This window comes from Strigops habroptila, chromosome Z (assembly GCF_004027225.2).
Source record: "Strigops habroptila isolate Jane chromosome Z, bStrHab1.2.pri, whole genome shotgun sequence".
Taxonomy (NCBI): Eukaryota; Metazoa; Chordata; class Aves; order Psittaciformes; family Psittacidae; genus Strigops; species Strigops habroptila.
In genome coordinates this window covers 65,291,340-65,308,092 of record NC_044302.2, presented here as the reverse complement: position 1 = coordinate 65,308,092, position 16,753 = coordinate 65,291,340, and the positions used below count along the sequence as shown (strand labels likewise).

Here is a 16,753-nt window from a genome sequence, read left to right as displayed (position 1 = left end):
TTATGTTTTACTTGCTGATTGAAACCTAAGGAGGCAAAATTATAAATAAGAAAAACTTGAATAAATAAAACTCGCAAGAATAGATTTGTAAGTCCTAACACGGGACTCACAATGTAAAATGTAAAAATGTAAAAAATTACATTTTTTTAGGATGTAATAATGAACAAAAAAAAATCAGTGGGATAAATGTGGGAGGGAAGCATTGTGTCTGAGTCATTAAAATTATAGAAGGAAGCATGGCTTTTGAATTATGAGACTTAAAATCTCTGTACCACGCATTTTCTGCATAATCTTGAATAGGTTTTATGATTTATTGTTTCTGTAAAATGTATGCCTATCTTACTGGTGTCAAATACGTTCTAGTTAATACGTGCATGATATTTGGTGGTGATCGACAGAGGAAACCTGTTGAAGTGTCACATTCTATACTGAAATTGTAGGCCTTGTTTTGACATGCAAAACAACCACTGGAGCACACTGAACCACTTCTTAAGTGACTGGCTAAAATAATATAGTCAATAGTTCTAGAATGATGCTGAGGTACTAAGTTTGAATGTAGTAAATTCCAGTAAATTTCACTGTATAGGTTTGACTTAGTGTTCTGTCACTTGCATTTGAAATTACTGGTTTCATAATGAATTTCTTATTGAGGAAAGAAGGCAGCAAATGCAACTATTCTTTTAAGAAAGAGGGTGGGAAGACTAAGTGGGCAAGTAGGAAAGAGTTCTGGGGCCATGTTTTGGGTTTTTTTGGGGGGAGTTGGTACCAAGTTCAGACAGACAGGATTTGCCACTTCATTCTTCCATCTGAAATGATGCACCTTGCCTGAAAATACTTAAATTCTTGTCTTGCATTCTATCATCATTATCATGATGTTTTGGAGCCCTGTTTGTAGACTATCCACCATGGACTGTGATGATCTTAAATCTGTTACAACTTACTGTTCAAAAGCAACAAAGGGAAAACCACTGTTTATTATGGCTGCCGCATGTCTCCTTAAAACAGTAGTGGTCAATGTGATAAAACCAGACATTTACTATAGGTTTATTTGTTCTTTTACTTAGTTAAATGAGTCATCTGGTGGTGAATTTAGATATTGCAGTTGAGCTGATCTAATGCCTTTCAGCTGTGGAAAGGAGGTCACATTCTCATCTTCAGCTGTTACAGCTCGGCTGGCTCTTATGCTCTTTGGAACTTCTGAAGCAGTATAAAAGTATTCATTTCCCATCTTTGGGAGCACTGAGCAGCTGTCATAGTGGTTCAAAGCTGAAAGTTAACTTCGCTCCTAACCAACTTTGACATGTTTTTTGTCTTCCTCAAATACTGAGTCTTTGACCTATATGTGGAATTCTGAAGATCCAAGTTTAGCTTATGATAGTAATCATTCTTAACACCTAATGCTCATGTGGTGTTTCCTATTCATATAAGATATTTATCAAATAAGTGCATATGCATTAGACTTGCAATGGGATTAGATTTAAATTGAGTGTTGCTCAGCTGCTGTAATCTCCATCTTTGCTGGGCAAATTGTCAGTTACAAGTTTCTTTATCAGCGTGGGATAGAATACTGCTAACCTGACTATGAATTTCAGTCCATTCAGTTGAAGTCTAAGCATTCCTCTCTGCTAGATCTGACTGTGGGCTTGGGATGTCTATTAAGAAGGTTATAGGGACTTCTGAGATCTTTCATTTTAGTCTTAAGAGGCTGTTCCCAGTTAGCCTGCTGAAATGGATTAAGTTTACCTTCCTGGAACTGGAAGAAACAGCAATCATCAATATGAGCTGAAGATATCAGTTAAGAGTGGTAAGAAAGGATTTTGCACATTAGTTTTTAACTGCAGTCTTCATTTATTTATTTATTTATTTATTTATTTCCGTTGATAAAAGCATGATGATTTTGCTAACATGCTTACAGTTTGGATATACCTTCATTCACTAACCTTGGTTTATTTTTAGGAAGACAAAGTACTGTCTTGAGTATCAAGCGAACTACTACAGTGGGCTTTTAGATATGGTACAGTGACTTAAGTCTTCTGTATACAAAATGGTATCTGCTGGTTTTTATGCTTGTAAAAAAATTTAATTGTCTTAAATTTTCAACTTTCGTTAGTGTGGATAAAGTTGCATAGCATGGTATATAGAGAGTATGTCAAGGCATAACTGTGGTCACTGTAAGGATTTGAAATTACTTAGTCCATTGAGGAAGCTCTAATTTGAAACTAAAGTTACTGCGGAGTATCTTAACTGCAATGGCTCCAAGGCTGCTGCAGTCTTTGTATGAGTAATTGTGCTTTCTCTTGTATGGATAAGGTTCTTACTGCTGGTGTATTTTTCTGGTGTTTACATAAGCCCTGGATATAATGGCAGATGGCAGAGGTGATCACTGGTGGTGTACAGACACCCTTCATTTCTTAAGTGTTTTGGAAGAGGAAAAAGGGAGAAGCGTGATCTGCTCTCCTGCCTCTGGAAAGCATACTGAAATTTTGTGGCAGTCTAGAGCCCCAGGACATGTGTTGTACTTCCCTTTGACATCTGACCAGAGGAGAAGCAACGCTAGGGTAGTATCTATGTGGAGGAAGCAGGAACAGCTGTTTGCTGACTTGCTGTTTTCTACAGCCAGAGATACAGAGCACAAGGTCAGAAGCCTTGGTCTAATAGACGTTTAGTAGCAGTAGCCCCAGTAGTCCCACTTATTTGAGAAAGCTGAAGTAATATAAAGCACTTTGCACCCAAGTCAGAGTAGGGTTGGTTTAAAAAAGCTTTAATTAATACCAGTAGAATTCATGCTAATAATGGGCTAATCTTTACTTTCTGGATTTTAGATAAATCTAGACACTTTGAGAAGGCTACTTAATTGTATTTGTTGCATGTCCATGAATGCCTTTGGATTAAAACAGTTAATCAAGTATTTTACCTTTAAATCACTGCTCAGAAGTAAGATTTGACCTACCCATCTTTTCCAGAATTGTCTTTTCAACTAAATGTTGATCAGTAAATCCCCCCGTGGAAAATAGTAAAGTGCATCACACTTACTTAGAGATGTTATATCTTTATAACATAATTGACATCATACATCTTTTGGTGGAAGGACAGAATTGTAGAAGTCTGCAGTACTTAGTTTTGAAGTATAAATTACTGAAGCTGGGAGCGGAGGTTTTGAAGTTTGAATATGGAGAGGGATTGGTCTTTTAAATTGGGAATTCCTTTTGCAACTGTTCAAAAGTCTATAAGAATATACTTTGTGCTCAGAAAAAAACAGCTCAGAAAAAAATCATTTGTAATCTACTGGGATTTCTTATTTTCCTTAGCTTTCCTTTTTCGTTGTTAAAGAAATTTTTTACTAAGAACATAGGAAAAACTTGACTAGGAACATAAGGAGAATGCTAGAATGATTAACACAACTTTTGATGGCCAATATGTTCGTTTTTTTTTTTTTTTTTTTTTTTTTGGTGTTTTTTTTGTTTGGGTTTTTTTTTTTGTGATTAGTTTTGAGGGTTTCTGTGGATTAGTTTGTTTGGGTTTGTTTTTGTTTGGTGTTACTTACTCATTTATTCTTCCATTTTTTAACCAAAATAAAAATGCCTTTCGTGAAGAAAATGATGCCCATGTTATCAGGACTTTTTCCTTTGCTTTTTTTTCCCTTTAACTGATTGCATATATAAAATCATAGAATAATTAAAGTTGGAAAGGACCTTAAGATCGTCTAGTTCCAACCCCCTGCCATGGTCAGGGACATACATATTATCCCTAGTCTGTCTCTTGTTTGCAACATACCTATAGAAGCCCTTCCTCTTATCTTTCACATCCCTTGCCAGACTCAATTCTACCTGGACCTTAGCTTTCCTGACCTTATCCCTAGCTTCCCCACCAATGTACCTGTATTCTTCCCAGGCTGCCTGTCCTCACTTCCACCTTCTATAAGCTTTCTTTTTCCTTCTGAGGTTTCTCAGCATCTCTTTATCCACCCATGGCCACGCTGGCCTTCTTGCCCTATTTCCCTCTTGTTGCGACACAGCGCTCCTGAGCTTGGAGTAGGTGATCCTTGAACATCAGCTAGCAGTCTTGAGTCCCCCTGCCCTCTAAGGCTTTACCCCATGGAACCTTGCTGAGCGGGTTCCTGAAGAGGCCAAAGTCTGCTCTGCTGAAGTCCAGGGCAGTGAGCTTGCTTACTCATAATACTCATTATGAGTACAGGTGATTACTGAGCCCAGTATACTGCTGCTCAAATACAGGTTGTTCTTGGGTTTTATTTTTTGTTTGGTTGGTTTGGGGTTTTTTTCCTGATGAGATATAAATATGACATGAAGAAGGTAATAAAATGTTATTTCAAAGACTTTACCACAGATGTTTTATATCCACCAGCTGAAAGAGTGCACTTTCTATATCCTGGTAGTTTGCTTGCAGTTTATGAAGTGTTCAATGATGTATATTTCAAGGGACAGATGTGTCCTCTGTTATCTCTGAAAGAAAATGGCTTCATTTTTTAATTATAAACTGATCCTACAGGACTGTGGGAAAAGCTGGTTTTTATACTTTAGTGCTGTATTTTACCACTTTTAAAAACAAGAGTTGACTTAGTTCGTCATGTCAACCCACAGATTTTATTTTACAAAGATGTTTACTTAGCATAATTGCAATGTTCCAGATGTTACTAACTTAAAATGACATCTTGTGCATAACTACTATTTTGCAAAATGTAATTTATTCATTTTTTGAAATCTAAAAGCATCCTTTGAGTTAGCATCTGAAAAATGCTTTTGTTCTTCTGTGCTTCAAAACCCCAATGATGATGGTTTAGAAAAGACAGAAAAGTCTAGGATGAGAACAGATGTTTCCAATAAAATTCATGGAACTAATGTTACTAATTTTTTTTTTTTAATAGAAAAAGATATGATCCAGAAAGCCTTAGCTTTACTGAATATACTAAATCATTAATGTAATTAATCTTACAAAAGAATACTGTGCATTTTCTTTTCAGTGGAGAAATTAGAGAAAATGATAGAAAATGTGTAAAGAAAATTTTAAAGCTAAAAAAGGCAGTTATTATTTTGTGTAGATAATTTGTGCGTTAGAGTAAAATTGGGCTTTTTTTATCAGTTTGTAAATTGATAGGCAGTCTGAAGCGTTATGAACTAGATAAAAATCCTTTAAGAAATGTATAGCTTTTTATCAACAATGTATGGATATTGGTGAAAATCTTTGACTCCTGTGTGTCTAGATAATAAATAAGTAGTTGAAACTGAATTGTGCCAATTTCTGTATTTTGCAGATGTTCTGAAATTAACTCATGTAAGCTTTATCCCTGGATTCATCAGTTTAGCAATAACAGAAGATCTGCTGATCAGATACGTCCAATTTATTTCCCTGACGTTGATCCTCACAGTCTTCCTCCTGGTTCAAACTTCTCTATGACAGCAGGGGATTTTCAAGAAATTTATTCTGAGTGCAGTGAGTAAATGCGGACTTCTAGGCTATCCATGCAACTATCTTCAGTGTATTTGTTATGGGACAGTTAATAATTACAAATTCCTGTATCTACAGGAATTAAGCAAAAAGTATTAACTGTAGCAGCATTTTTTTGTTCCAAATCAGCTTGTCTTAGTTGTGGAAAAGCACAGACATCTCCTTGCCTAATAGATCTTTGCTGTAGTCTTTTTCAGGATAAGACAGTAGTAGTATGGAAAGATTTAGCAGATTTAGGAAAGTGATGTTACAAAGGGAACAACATAACTAATTCTGGTTTTTAGTGTATAGAATAAAAATTAATATTTTTTGTGGATGCAAACTGTTTTGGTAGTAATAAATATAAATGAAAAATATACTTACTGACCGTCAATAGTAAATATTTTAGAGGCACGTTATGTGCCTATTTAGAAGTCATTATTTTTTCCTTACACAGAATTGGATTATTACCTCAGACCTCTGTTTTCTGTTTCTACCTTTCTGTCCATATTAAACCCATAGCCATTTTTCGATGGAATTATATGGCTCTTGATCTGCACTTTATTGTGCCCTGGACTTCCAGATATTTTCTTGCAGAAGCCTTTCTTAGAGTTGCTTAATTTCCTGAAAGTTCTGTCTTGCACTAGAACATCTGATACTGGCATAAATTGAGGCTTAAATTTTTTTTATTTACAGAACTTTAAACTTTTGCAATGTGAAGGATAAATGTCTAGAGAAAAACAGGGAGACTCAGGCTTTAAAAGGTAGACTTTGAAAGATCCTGCTTGTTATATTAACTACTGAAAAACAACTGGAGAAATACTCAGATACAGAATAAAATGTTTTAAAGCTGTGTGATTTGTGGAAGTGCATTTCAGTGTACAGACTTGTGGTGGTCTTGATGTTAACTAGAGAGGGCCAAAATCACTGAGTATTTTTACACTTGTATTTTTAACAGTTGTGGTAATGAATTTCATAGGGTGGGTGAGTAATAGCATGCTTGGGCTTTAACTTACATAAAAAACATAATTTTTAATTTTACAGTATATAATAATATATATCCCATTTATGTAACATGTATGAACAATTTTATCAAGTGCATAAATGATAAATATGTATAATATTTTAGAGTCTTTATGTGTATATACACACACCTGTAAGTAGGTCACATGAACCCAAACTTAACCGTTAACATAAACAAAAATATTTTACTTACTTGTAAACAAAATGAAGAGCCTTTAAGTGTTGTTAGTTGAAGTTAATGCTGAGTGTGTAAACAAATACTGGGGTTAAATGAGCTTTTGCAGGCAGAAACATTGAAACTAATCTCTGTATACTTTGCTCTTTTATGCAGATTCGTGGGACTGCATTGCGACTTGCTTTTTCATAGATACAGCACATAATGTTATTGATTACATTGATACTATATGGAAAATACTGAAGCCTGGTGGAATATGGATAAATGTAGGCAAGTGTGACCAACCTCTCTTCCTGCTACCCCTGACTTATGTTTGATCACATAACGGGCATTTAGTACTTGAAAAGAGCTGTGGGGAAGAATGTGTTTGTGCTGAAAACTGTGGAGATAGAAACATCTAGGGCTTGGAAACGAACTCAGATGTGTTTGGGGTATGTCCAGGTGTTTGCTAGTTACAATCAAGTTAACACCATGTGATTTTTAAATAGGGAAGTAAATCTTGGTAGTGGCAAGTTTTGCATTCACACATCAAACATTTCTTATTTGACAAATGTAGTGTCTTTTATTCTTTTCTTCGCTATTTTTATAAGAAAATAGAACTCATTCTGTGTGTAAATACATCTTTGCATTTTTTCTTAATCTGTTGTCTAATTTGTACTGGGCTTCTAATTCCTAAGCTTTGGGAATGAGATTCATGTGTTCCTTGGCTCAAAAGATGAGAGACTTAATTTAAGTCTTCCATGGTAAAGGAACGGCAGACAAAACTCCACAGAGTTAGAACATTTTGTGTAGTAGAAACTGGTCAGTCACTGCACCAGTCTTGGTCAGTGACAGAGTGGAAGCAGAGCTCCTGAGTAGGCTCCTGCCTTCCGTTCTCAAGGGGCAGTCAGTGCTACTAGACTGAAGAAATTTTAAGATACAGAAAAAACAATCTAGTAGGAAGTGAGACGTTGTTGAATAAGCAGCTGAACTAGCTTTTTTCATTTTGCATTGATTCTGAAATAGATTATAAAAATATGAGTGATAGAAATATGTTCATTTGGCTGTATTTGAATATGTGAGTCTGGATATAAGCGTTCTTTGCACTTCCAATATGTACTTCTGATTTTTTAAAAACATTTTTGCCTTTTTTTAATAGCCATTTCCCTTGTATCTTTGTACTCTAGGTCCTCTCCTTTACCACTTTGAAAACTTGGGAAATGAACTTTCTATAGAGTTAACTTATGAGGATATAAGAACTGTTATACTAAAATATGGATTCCACATAGAGGTAAGAAGATGCTGTAGTTTGCACTGAGCAGTATAGGTATAAACCAGACAAACTGCTTTGAAAAAACATTTGCCTTAAATTTAACTCAACATAATGGCATATACTAATAACTTCTAGGAGAATTAAATGTTTGTGTGTTGCAAATTATTTGCTTTCCTCATTTTTAAAAGTGCATAACGGGCCTTGAAATCTAGTAAGTACATAGCACTTCCCTTTTTAAGGGAAACTTGAATATTTCTTGTAGAGAATGTGTTTTTAAAAACTGCTGCTTTTTTATCAGGTGGAGGAAGAATCTGTACTGTCGACTTACACTGTGAATGAACTCTCCATGATGAAATACTACTACGAATGTGTGTTGTTTGTGGTGAGAAAACCAGAATAGAAGTGGTCTGAATAGTTTAATAGGAAAAAAAAATGTTGTCTTGAAAGCTAGAAGTGAGAATCAAATGGACTGGGTGATGTCTGGACACAACCTCAATTCAAGTGGTGCCTTCTTATTCCTAAGAGGATTTAGATAGTGTCTATTTTCTTAATATCTCTGTTGCTATCCAGACATGTACTATGCCATGCATATTTGTAATATACTTGTGAAAATGGAGGAGGAAATGTTCACAAGACACTGTCTCTGCTTTGGAACGCATTCAAAATAGAAGCAAAGTTTTATTGAGAATAAAATTTAATGTTTGCCATAAATAGGCTATGTCTTTGCATATGCTGCATCATTTTCTGTAGATTGATGATTTTATTTTTTCTACTTCCTAATGTTAGGAATGCTTAGATATGCTTACTATACTCGTTGTGGCATATTTAGAGAAGTTATTTCTAAGCATATACTTATATTATGAAGTCCGAAATGGTTGGAAAGTGATAAAATGATTCATAGTGGATAAAATAGCCATTAGAACTATTAGACCATTTTCTGTGGAACTCGGAATGAAGTAGATTATTATACAAATTCCAGTCTTTGTACCACTGTTATCAATATAATCAAAACACAGAACCCATAGACTTTGAAATTTTTGAAATGCTATGTGAAAGCAGAGTACTATGTGACGAAAAAGCAGCATGTCACAGAGAAGTAGTATGTTAACCTCAGTTCAGGAATAACACCAATTTTGATTAATTTCCTAGTGTTGAAACTGAAATATATTAGATGCTTTGCCATCTTAAAATACATTGATTTTGAGTCACCTAGTTAATGCTTAAGCCAAAATAGTGGAGCAGTATTTTTTTTTTTTAACATAATTAACAGAGAGTCATGTTATACTTTGAGTTCTTTTTTTTAAAGTTGATCATATAGCAAATTTATCCATGCTGTATGTAGGTAGTGCAACAGAAAAATCCCTCGGGGGGGGGGGGGAAGGGGGGAAGTTACATGTAAGTAATATGTGCTGTAACCTGACCACCTTTACGCGAGTCAGCGTATGCAGACCAATTGGTAAATAGCTTGTTTGTACCTTCGGGCACTTTACCCTTGTGACTTAGAGACTTCTTGTTGCTAATGTTTTTTTTTCCCTGGCAGATGTGGCTTAGGTGAATATTTAATCTACACATCATGATACTATACGAGAGGCTGAATCTTCGGTCACTTAAAAGTTATGTACATGAGAAAATGTTAATTAATAACCACTGTGCTGACAACAGGTACCCTGTTAGCCATTTCATTTGCTTAATATATTGGTTACCACAAGTACCATTTTTCAACCATTTGAAAAATTTCTGAAATATAAAAACATTATGGTAAAGAATCAAGTGCTTTTTGTATTTGGTCATAATGGCAGTGGACAACAGCTTGCTTGTTTTCCATTGTTTCTAGTTGGTTTTGGGGTTGGTTTTTTTTTTTTTCATTGAGATGTTCTAATTACATCTCTTTAATAAATCTGTTACTGGCTTTTGAATTTTTCCCATTATGGCAAGAAATATGTGCCTTAGTTCCTAAATTGAAAGTCTGCAAGGAGGAAAAAGACAAACTTTTTTTTGTAATAGTTTCAATGCTGCATAAGAGAGCAACGTGCCTGGATATGCATCAGGACTGTGCCCCTCTGTGCTCAGAATCCTTACTGCTAATAAAGGCTTCTGGTCTACAGCAGTCTTCAATTAGAGCTTTGTTTAAACTAGTCTTATTTGAACTCCCTCTGCCTAAAAGTGCACCACCGATATTTAGCGCCAAAAATGAGCAGTCAGAGTTCTGCCTTGCTCCAGGACAAATGTGGTTAAAGCTGAAACATTGCCATTGCCATAAAGTAGATGAAAAATAAAAGCCCTTGCACACATAATAATACAAAGTTGCTTTAATTTCCTTACTTTATTTTTGAGGGACTTTAAGCTTCTTTGCTTGCTTTGTGGGGTTTTTTTTTTCCCTTAGATTATGATTAGTATTTTGCCTGTTCTTCAAGCTCCTTGAAATAAGAGGTTAGATGAATGTTGATAATGCTGTTGCTGAGTAGTATATGTATCTGTAATGTTGCCCAGTTTCTGCCTCCTACCAAGTCTGTAGTTACACTTGAAGTGCTGTATTCTTGTTTATCACAAACAGGCAATGAGCTCTTGCTTCCTGGTAGACTGTGGCTATCTTTTGTTCTGGTGGTTTTGTTCTTTGCCACCCCACATTGTCACAAGTGCCATTTTATGTGCTGCTTCTAGAAAATGTTTTTATTTCCTTACATCAGGTATACAGTGGTGTGCTTTTATTTATCGTCTAGAAAATGCTGTTTCCCCAATGTTCTCAATTGTAACCGTTGCATTAGGAGGTGGAAGCAGAATAATGATGTGAATAAGCTGTATGAGTTGGCTGTGTTTTAGCTGCGCTCCTATCAGCGTTCTTAAAATTCATAACTTGTCTTTTATTCACGGGGATAATTGTGTATTACTGAATGTGATCACATTCTTCTGTTCAATTGTATACACGGGGATAGGGGGGAATGCTTGAGGCGCCCATCAGCCGGAGCCAAGACCATTTAATTTAGGTCACTATTAAACTGTATGTGGTATCTGGTGTAAAATAAAATGCTGCATAATCTTCAGTGTAATAACACTCCTCATACGGAGTTTGACAGCTGTAACGTGTCCTGTAGTTCTATTTATGTGTAGTGCGCTCTGGGATGGGTTATGACGGAGGGGAGGTTTCACGCGCTGCGTGCGCTTCCCGCTGTTCTCAGTGTGTGACCGGCTTTTTCTTGGACATTAAAGCTTGCAGTAGACTTGATCTGCCTCGTCCTCGTTGTCATGCTTTGTCGCCGGGCGCCGCTTCCCGAGGCCCCCTCAGCGGTGACGGCCGGGCTCTTCCCCGCCCCCTCACGGCGCCGCGTCCTGCGCCGCCCGCCCCTTCTCCGGCGGCCCGCGGTGGGGGGGGGGGGGGGGGGGGGGAGGGCAGCGAGCGCAGTGCGCATGCGCGCTGCCCGGCGCGGCGGCCGTGCGTGCACCGGCGGGGGTCGCGCACCTCCCGGAGCCAGCGGCCCGATGGCCAAGCGGCGCGCGGAGCCCTTGGTGTGTCACGTGCCCGTCAAACGGCTCCTGCGCGAGCCGCCGCTGCCCCGCGCTGCCGCGCCCGAGCGGCGCCCCAGGGCCGAAGGGGCGGGCGCCGGCCCTGCCGCCCCGAAGCGGAAGCTGGAGGAGGCTGACGCGCCGCCGGGCAAGCGGCCCGGGCTGCGGGGGAGCAGCCCCCGCGGCGAGCAGGGAGACGCCGGGGGCAGGCGGTGGCGGCGCGGCGCGGCCGCGGCGCCCCAGGACGAGCGGACGGCGGAGGGACGCGCAGGTAGCCAGGGCAAAGAGCGTGCCGCCATCGCTGAGGTAACGGAGCGGGACTGGGATGGCGGGAGGCCTCTCGTGGAGCATGCGGCGGCACTGCCGCTGTGGGCGGGCTCGGGCTGCTCGCCTCCGGGAAGAGAAAACCGTGGGTGGGCGGCGTTGGTGGCAGCTGAGGCGTTACCGTGTGGCCACGACCGCAGCCCGCTGCGCCGGGGTAGGGGGGGCCAACCCGGGAGGCCGCAGGACGTGAAGGCGGAATGCCCCTCACGCACGCCCCGCAGCCCGCCCCGTGCCCCCCGGTTTAACTGTTCGTCGGCCACTTAAGAGTTCTAGTTTTCTTTTTTCTTCTCCCGAAGCAAAAGAAGTAGCACTTCTTGCTCCTCCCTGCCCTTCCCACCTCCCGAAGAACCGATGGGAAACAGCTTGTCAGGAGTTCACCTTAGTTAAGCTTACCTTCAGCCACATCCCCATCCTAAAGTATGTTAAGGAGCTTGAAGAGTTCGTTTTGACAGTGTCTATGCTGTTTGCGGGTCAGGTTTACTACAATATCTAACAACTTTTTAGTTTACTGTTTGGGATGGCTGTTTAGTAGCGATACCAGAGCTATCTTTTACCTGAAATATCTGGTGAAGGCAGTGGTCAGGGGAAGGGGATCAGGTATTAATTTAGTGATCAGGATGTACTGGAATGCACAGTGAATTTCTGAAGTTTCTGATTAACTTTTTAACATTATACATTCTTCTCCCTGGCCTTGGTCACAGTTTACACAATAGGCCAGAGAACAAAATACTGTACTAAGAAAGTTCTCGTTGTGCAAAAAATAAAATGCTAGGTCAACTTTTACAGCTGTCTAGAATTTTGATGTATATAAACTCCCCTTTCCTCCCACCTGGACCTTTTAAGTAACACCAAAGTATTTGGTCCAGAAGTGGCAGAAAGCCTACAATCAGGTCAAATGGGCTTTGAACTCCAGTTTTAGATTCTGGTTTTGAGAAGTTGGGGCCTTTGATTGTATAACACCCACCTATGATCTGTAAAGAAAATAATGGCTTTTCTTTCTTGGGTTCTGCCTTTTGGTGGTTTCTTGGTTGGTTGGTTGTGTTTGGTTTTTTTATTTTTGTGATGGATGCTAAAACTGAAGCACAAAGGAATTGAAAGGAAAATTCTATGTCCTGTGAAATTATACATTCTTTTTAGGCTGTGCCTTTTAAGCGCAAACATATCTTTCATTTTTGAAGAGAGAACAAGCAAAGGAAATGAAACAAAAGTTGTGCAAACCTCTACAGAACAGTTTTACTCCATCACAGATACGATGCTGAATTCTTTACTTGTCCCTGGAGTTACTAGGCATAATTTTGTAAGCTTTAGCAGTGGTATGAAGGCAATAAGTCCACTGGATTTCTACACACTAAAGAGTATTCTCTATAAAATATTTTTATGGGACTGTATTTTTTAAAAGGTTGGTTTTGTAAGTACAGTATTGTGTTCTGTAAGTACAATTTTGGCCTTAAAAATAAAGCTTGTTTAACCTCAGGAAAGTGTTTTTCCCATCTTCCGTGTGTCTTACCTTTGTATGTTTTCAATCTTTAACAAAGATGTTTCAGATGGTGGTTTTTACACCCTTCTGAAAATACAGCTGTAGGTTGGGATTATTCTTTGCGGTTTGTGGATTGTGTTGCTTCATTACAGTAACAAGCATGATCAGCACGCTGTTAATTTCACACCATTTTTGTTAAAGTTAAAAGCAATGCCAATTATATTACAGTTGTCCTGAGAATAAATATTATTTGAGTTTTACTTGCAAGCACACCTTTGCAACTAGAGTTGCAAAATTAACTCCTTAAAAATTAAACAATTTCATCCATAGATACTGAGCTTTTGTATCTCTCAGCTTTCACATGTTGCCTGCCTTGCTAGAATTTCCTCTGAAAGTTGAAAGATATTTAGGAGAACGTGCATATTTGATATTTTATTTTGCATTTTATGTATTCATATTCAGTGTTTTCACCTGTCTTTTGTGCTCCTTGTGTTTGTTCATTTTCAGACTGATTCTTTCTGGGACATACCAATAAACTGAAATACTGCTGCTCTGGAGACTTGAGTGCTCTTGACACTCTGCATGTCAATTCTGCATGTAGCCTGAGTCCAAAATTAAGAATATGCGTATTTTGTGATTGTGAGGTTTTAGATTATGAGCTCTCTAAAACCAGAATGCTGCTATTCACTCTGTGCATACAGAGTTCCTGGCTCAGGGGTGTTCTGACTTCAGGTACTTTTCTCTCACAGTGTGAGCAGTAACTTATTAAAATAGAAGAGAGTTTGGATTAAACATGGGGAGAATTTGTAAGGGTAGCTGACAGTTTCTAAAACTCCACTGCTGGATATTTTTTTCCAAAGAACTTGTTAGCGACTTGCCCTGCACAGTTCGGTGTGAGTGACACTGCCTATGTTGGAATACAGACTGGAAAATCTTCCCTTTCTCTTTTTCACTTTGTTGTTTGTTAATACTGTGCAGTACAAAAATTACAGTTTACAAGTATCTTCATGCAAATGTGTGCAACTACTTATAGTTTGGCTTTCTTCCAGTTTCCATATAATCAATCCTTCTATTCCTGTGGCACTAAATCACTACTTGGTTTTGGTCTCAATTCCCATTAATGGCAACTTTGATTCTTTAATTATCCCTGAAGACAATCTTTTCCTAGTGAGCAAATTCCCATTAGTAGTACTCTGTAGACACACAGCTATCTTGCTGCAATGAAATGTCTACATCTTTCATGCCTCCCCTGATTATTACAAGCCTTGAATAACACAGAGGTTTTATTGTAAAAAAAGGTTATCTAGTAGTACAAATTGTAGCTCACAAGAGTTTTGTGTGGTAAGCAATAGAAAAAATTATTCTTTAAATGGAAAGTATGGTGAAGTTACATCTCTCTTGGGGAGTGGGGGGAAGCATCACTTTGCAGTATCTGGGAGGGTTTAGGGACAGTACTTACTGCTGGTTTTGAACATTAGATTTTTTTATTATGTTGCAGAGCCAGCAAAGTGTGACATTTTTCAACAACTGTACCAAAAAAGTTACACCATTATTTGTTAAAAAATACTTCTATAAGCACCTGTTAACAGGTGCAACATTAAAGTAAAATGTTTTAAAAATGTGATTGTGTATTAGGAAAAATACAAATCAGTATTATACAGAAGCGCATTATTTTAGGTTTGTGGTGACATTCAATGTTTTTCGATACCAGAAGAATGTACGTGCTCAAGACCTAAGGAATGACTTAAGAATTCCTCTTCTTATGTGTATCATGTCCATAGAAACATACACAGAGTGGCCACTGCTTATAACCACAACATGTGTTTATAAACATACGGTGTGTTTTCTACCAGAGATAAAAAAAAAAAATAAAAATGGTGCCATATTAAAGTAGTAGATAAGTACATGTTCCTCCAAGGTTTTTCTGATACTACTTACCAGTTCTTAAACTTTATCCTCCCTGCCCCTAGAAGAGGTGTTTATTTTTTTTCACATCTACTTGAGTACAAAATGTAGATACAGAAAAGAAGAAACGGAATGTGGCAGAAACACTACCCAGTGCTTTACTTTTCTTGCAGGTGGCATCCTCTGAATTGATGTAAAATGGGTGAACACATTCTTCTGAATACCAGCTTCTAAATGGACATGATATTTGTATACCATTGTGAGAAGAAAAAGTAGTGAATGGTTTTGTATGTGAAGTCCAATAATTGCACAAGTTTTACAGTATCACTGTGTGCAAATATTGCAAATTGAAGAAATTAGTGGAGTTACCCAGAGGTTGTACAGTAGTTTATAGCAAGAATATTTGAAAAGACGAAAGTAAATTATGACTTGGTGGAGATTTTCTATGGTGTTTTCCTTAGAAATAGCTCATATTTTTTCTGTGTAAAATTACAAGAACTTTTAATATGGAACAGCTGAGTAACTCTTCCTTGTTTCAGTTTGTTTTATAAAAGCTTCTTTTTATTATTTTGTACTGCTGTGAAACACATTAATGTTTTGTTGCTTTTTTGTTTGTCTCTTTCCAAAGCCAGAAGAAGAATTCTGTCAGTATAACTCATTCCTGTATTGGAGAACACCATTGCCTGCTATTGATTTGTCTGATATTCAGAACCTAGATGGAGAGACTCCATCAGAAACTAAACCTCCTTCAAGGACTGATACCATGGAGACTGAAATGGAGACCTGATCAGTTGTTTCATGGTTGTACATCTACTCACAGAAAACTTGTTTCGATTTGGATTCTTTTTTTTTTTTTTTTTGCTTGGGAGAAAACTAAGCATGCTTCTGCCTTCTTGAAGAAACAGCGTTATGTCAGTTGCAAAAGCTGACAAAAAATTGTCTGAGTGGATGGGCTAATCACTATTGGGTACTGGATAGTAAGCTGTCTGGAGGTGTATTGGGGAGGCTATGATGTCTAGCAAGAATGCTTGAAAACATGGAGGCAGGGTAAAAGACTACAGAAAATTAGGGTTTTGGAATGCAGTTAAATAGGTATGTTACATGTGAAGGGAAATGGAAAATCATTTTGCCTGTCCTGAACAAAAAGATGTAACTGTGGTACCCAAAAGTGAGATATTTATCATGTGAAATAAAGCACACAAACTGTAGTGATTAGAGATTTTTAATGTTGTTTGTCTGGTTGCTTGTATTTTCATTTTCTTTTTCTTTTCCTTTTTTTTTTGTTGTCGTTGTTGTTGTTGTTTTGTTTGTTGTGGGGTTTTTTTGTCATCGTTGTTTTTTGTTTTTTGTTACATGTGTAATAGCTAAACCAAAAAATAAGAGCCTACCAAAACTAGACAGAACATTCCCTTTTCTATGCAAACCAAAACCAAGTGTGGAAGGGAGGGGAAAGAAAAAGGGGATCTTTTCTTCTGTAAGCTGCCAGTGTTCTGAAAGTTTTTCATACTCTCCTTGTGAAAAAGTTTTTTCACCTTCTCCTGTTCAGATTGCCTGAAGCAGAGGGCAGCCAGCTTTTAGATTTTTGGTTCATTCTCAAGTTAATGCTATTCTTATTCTATATAATGTTAGCTCTGAACCAGTCGGTAGCATCGAA

At 38.0% G+C, this 16,753-nt stretch overlaps 2 protein-coding genes across 7 annotated transcripts in view; both read left to right on the top strand.

The window, feature by feature from the left end:
* Positions 1-11,115, top strand: part of LOC115619456 (carnosine N-methyltransferase-like) — a 36,452-nt gene extending 25,337 nt beyond the window's left edge. For all 6 annotated transcript variants that reach the window (XM_030511729.1, XM_030511734.1, XM_030511732.1 and 3 more), the window contains 4 exons: positions 5,270-5,448; positions 6,797-6,910; positions 7,807-7,910; positions 8,191-11,115. In XM_030511729.1, coding sequence (XP_030367589.1) covers positions 5,270-5,448; positions 6,797-6,910; positions 7,807-7,910; positions 8,191-8,292 — 499 coding nt within the window. In that variant the 3' untranslated portion in view covers positions 8,293-11,115. The remainder of the gene's footprint in view (positions 1-5,269; positions 5,449-6,796; positions 6,911-7,806; positions 7,911-8,190) is intronic.
* Positions 11,116-11,283: 168 nt separating this feature from the next.
* Positions 11,284-16,325, top strand: CZH9orf40 (chromosome Z C9orf40 homolog). Its single transcript, XM_030511728.1, has 2 exons — positions 11,284-11,699; positions 15,728-16,325. The coding sequence occupies exons 1-2, from the start codon at positions 11,298-11,300 to the stop codon at positions 15,884-15,886; spliced, it is 561 nt and encodes a 186-aa protein (XP_030367588.1). The 5' UTR covers positions 11,284-11,297; the 3' UTR covers positions 15,887-16,325.
* Positions 16,326-16,753: the final 428 nt, after the last annotated feature.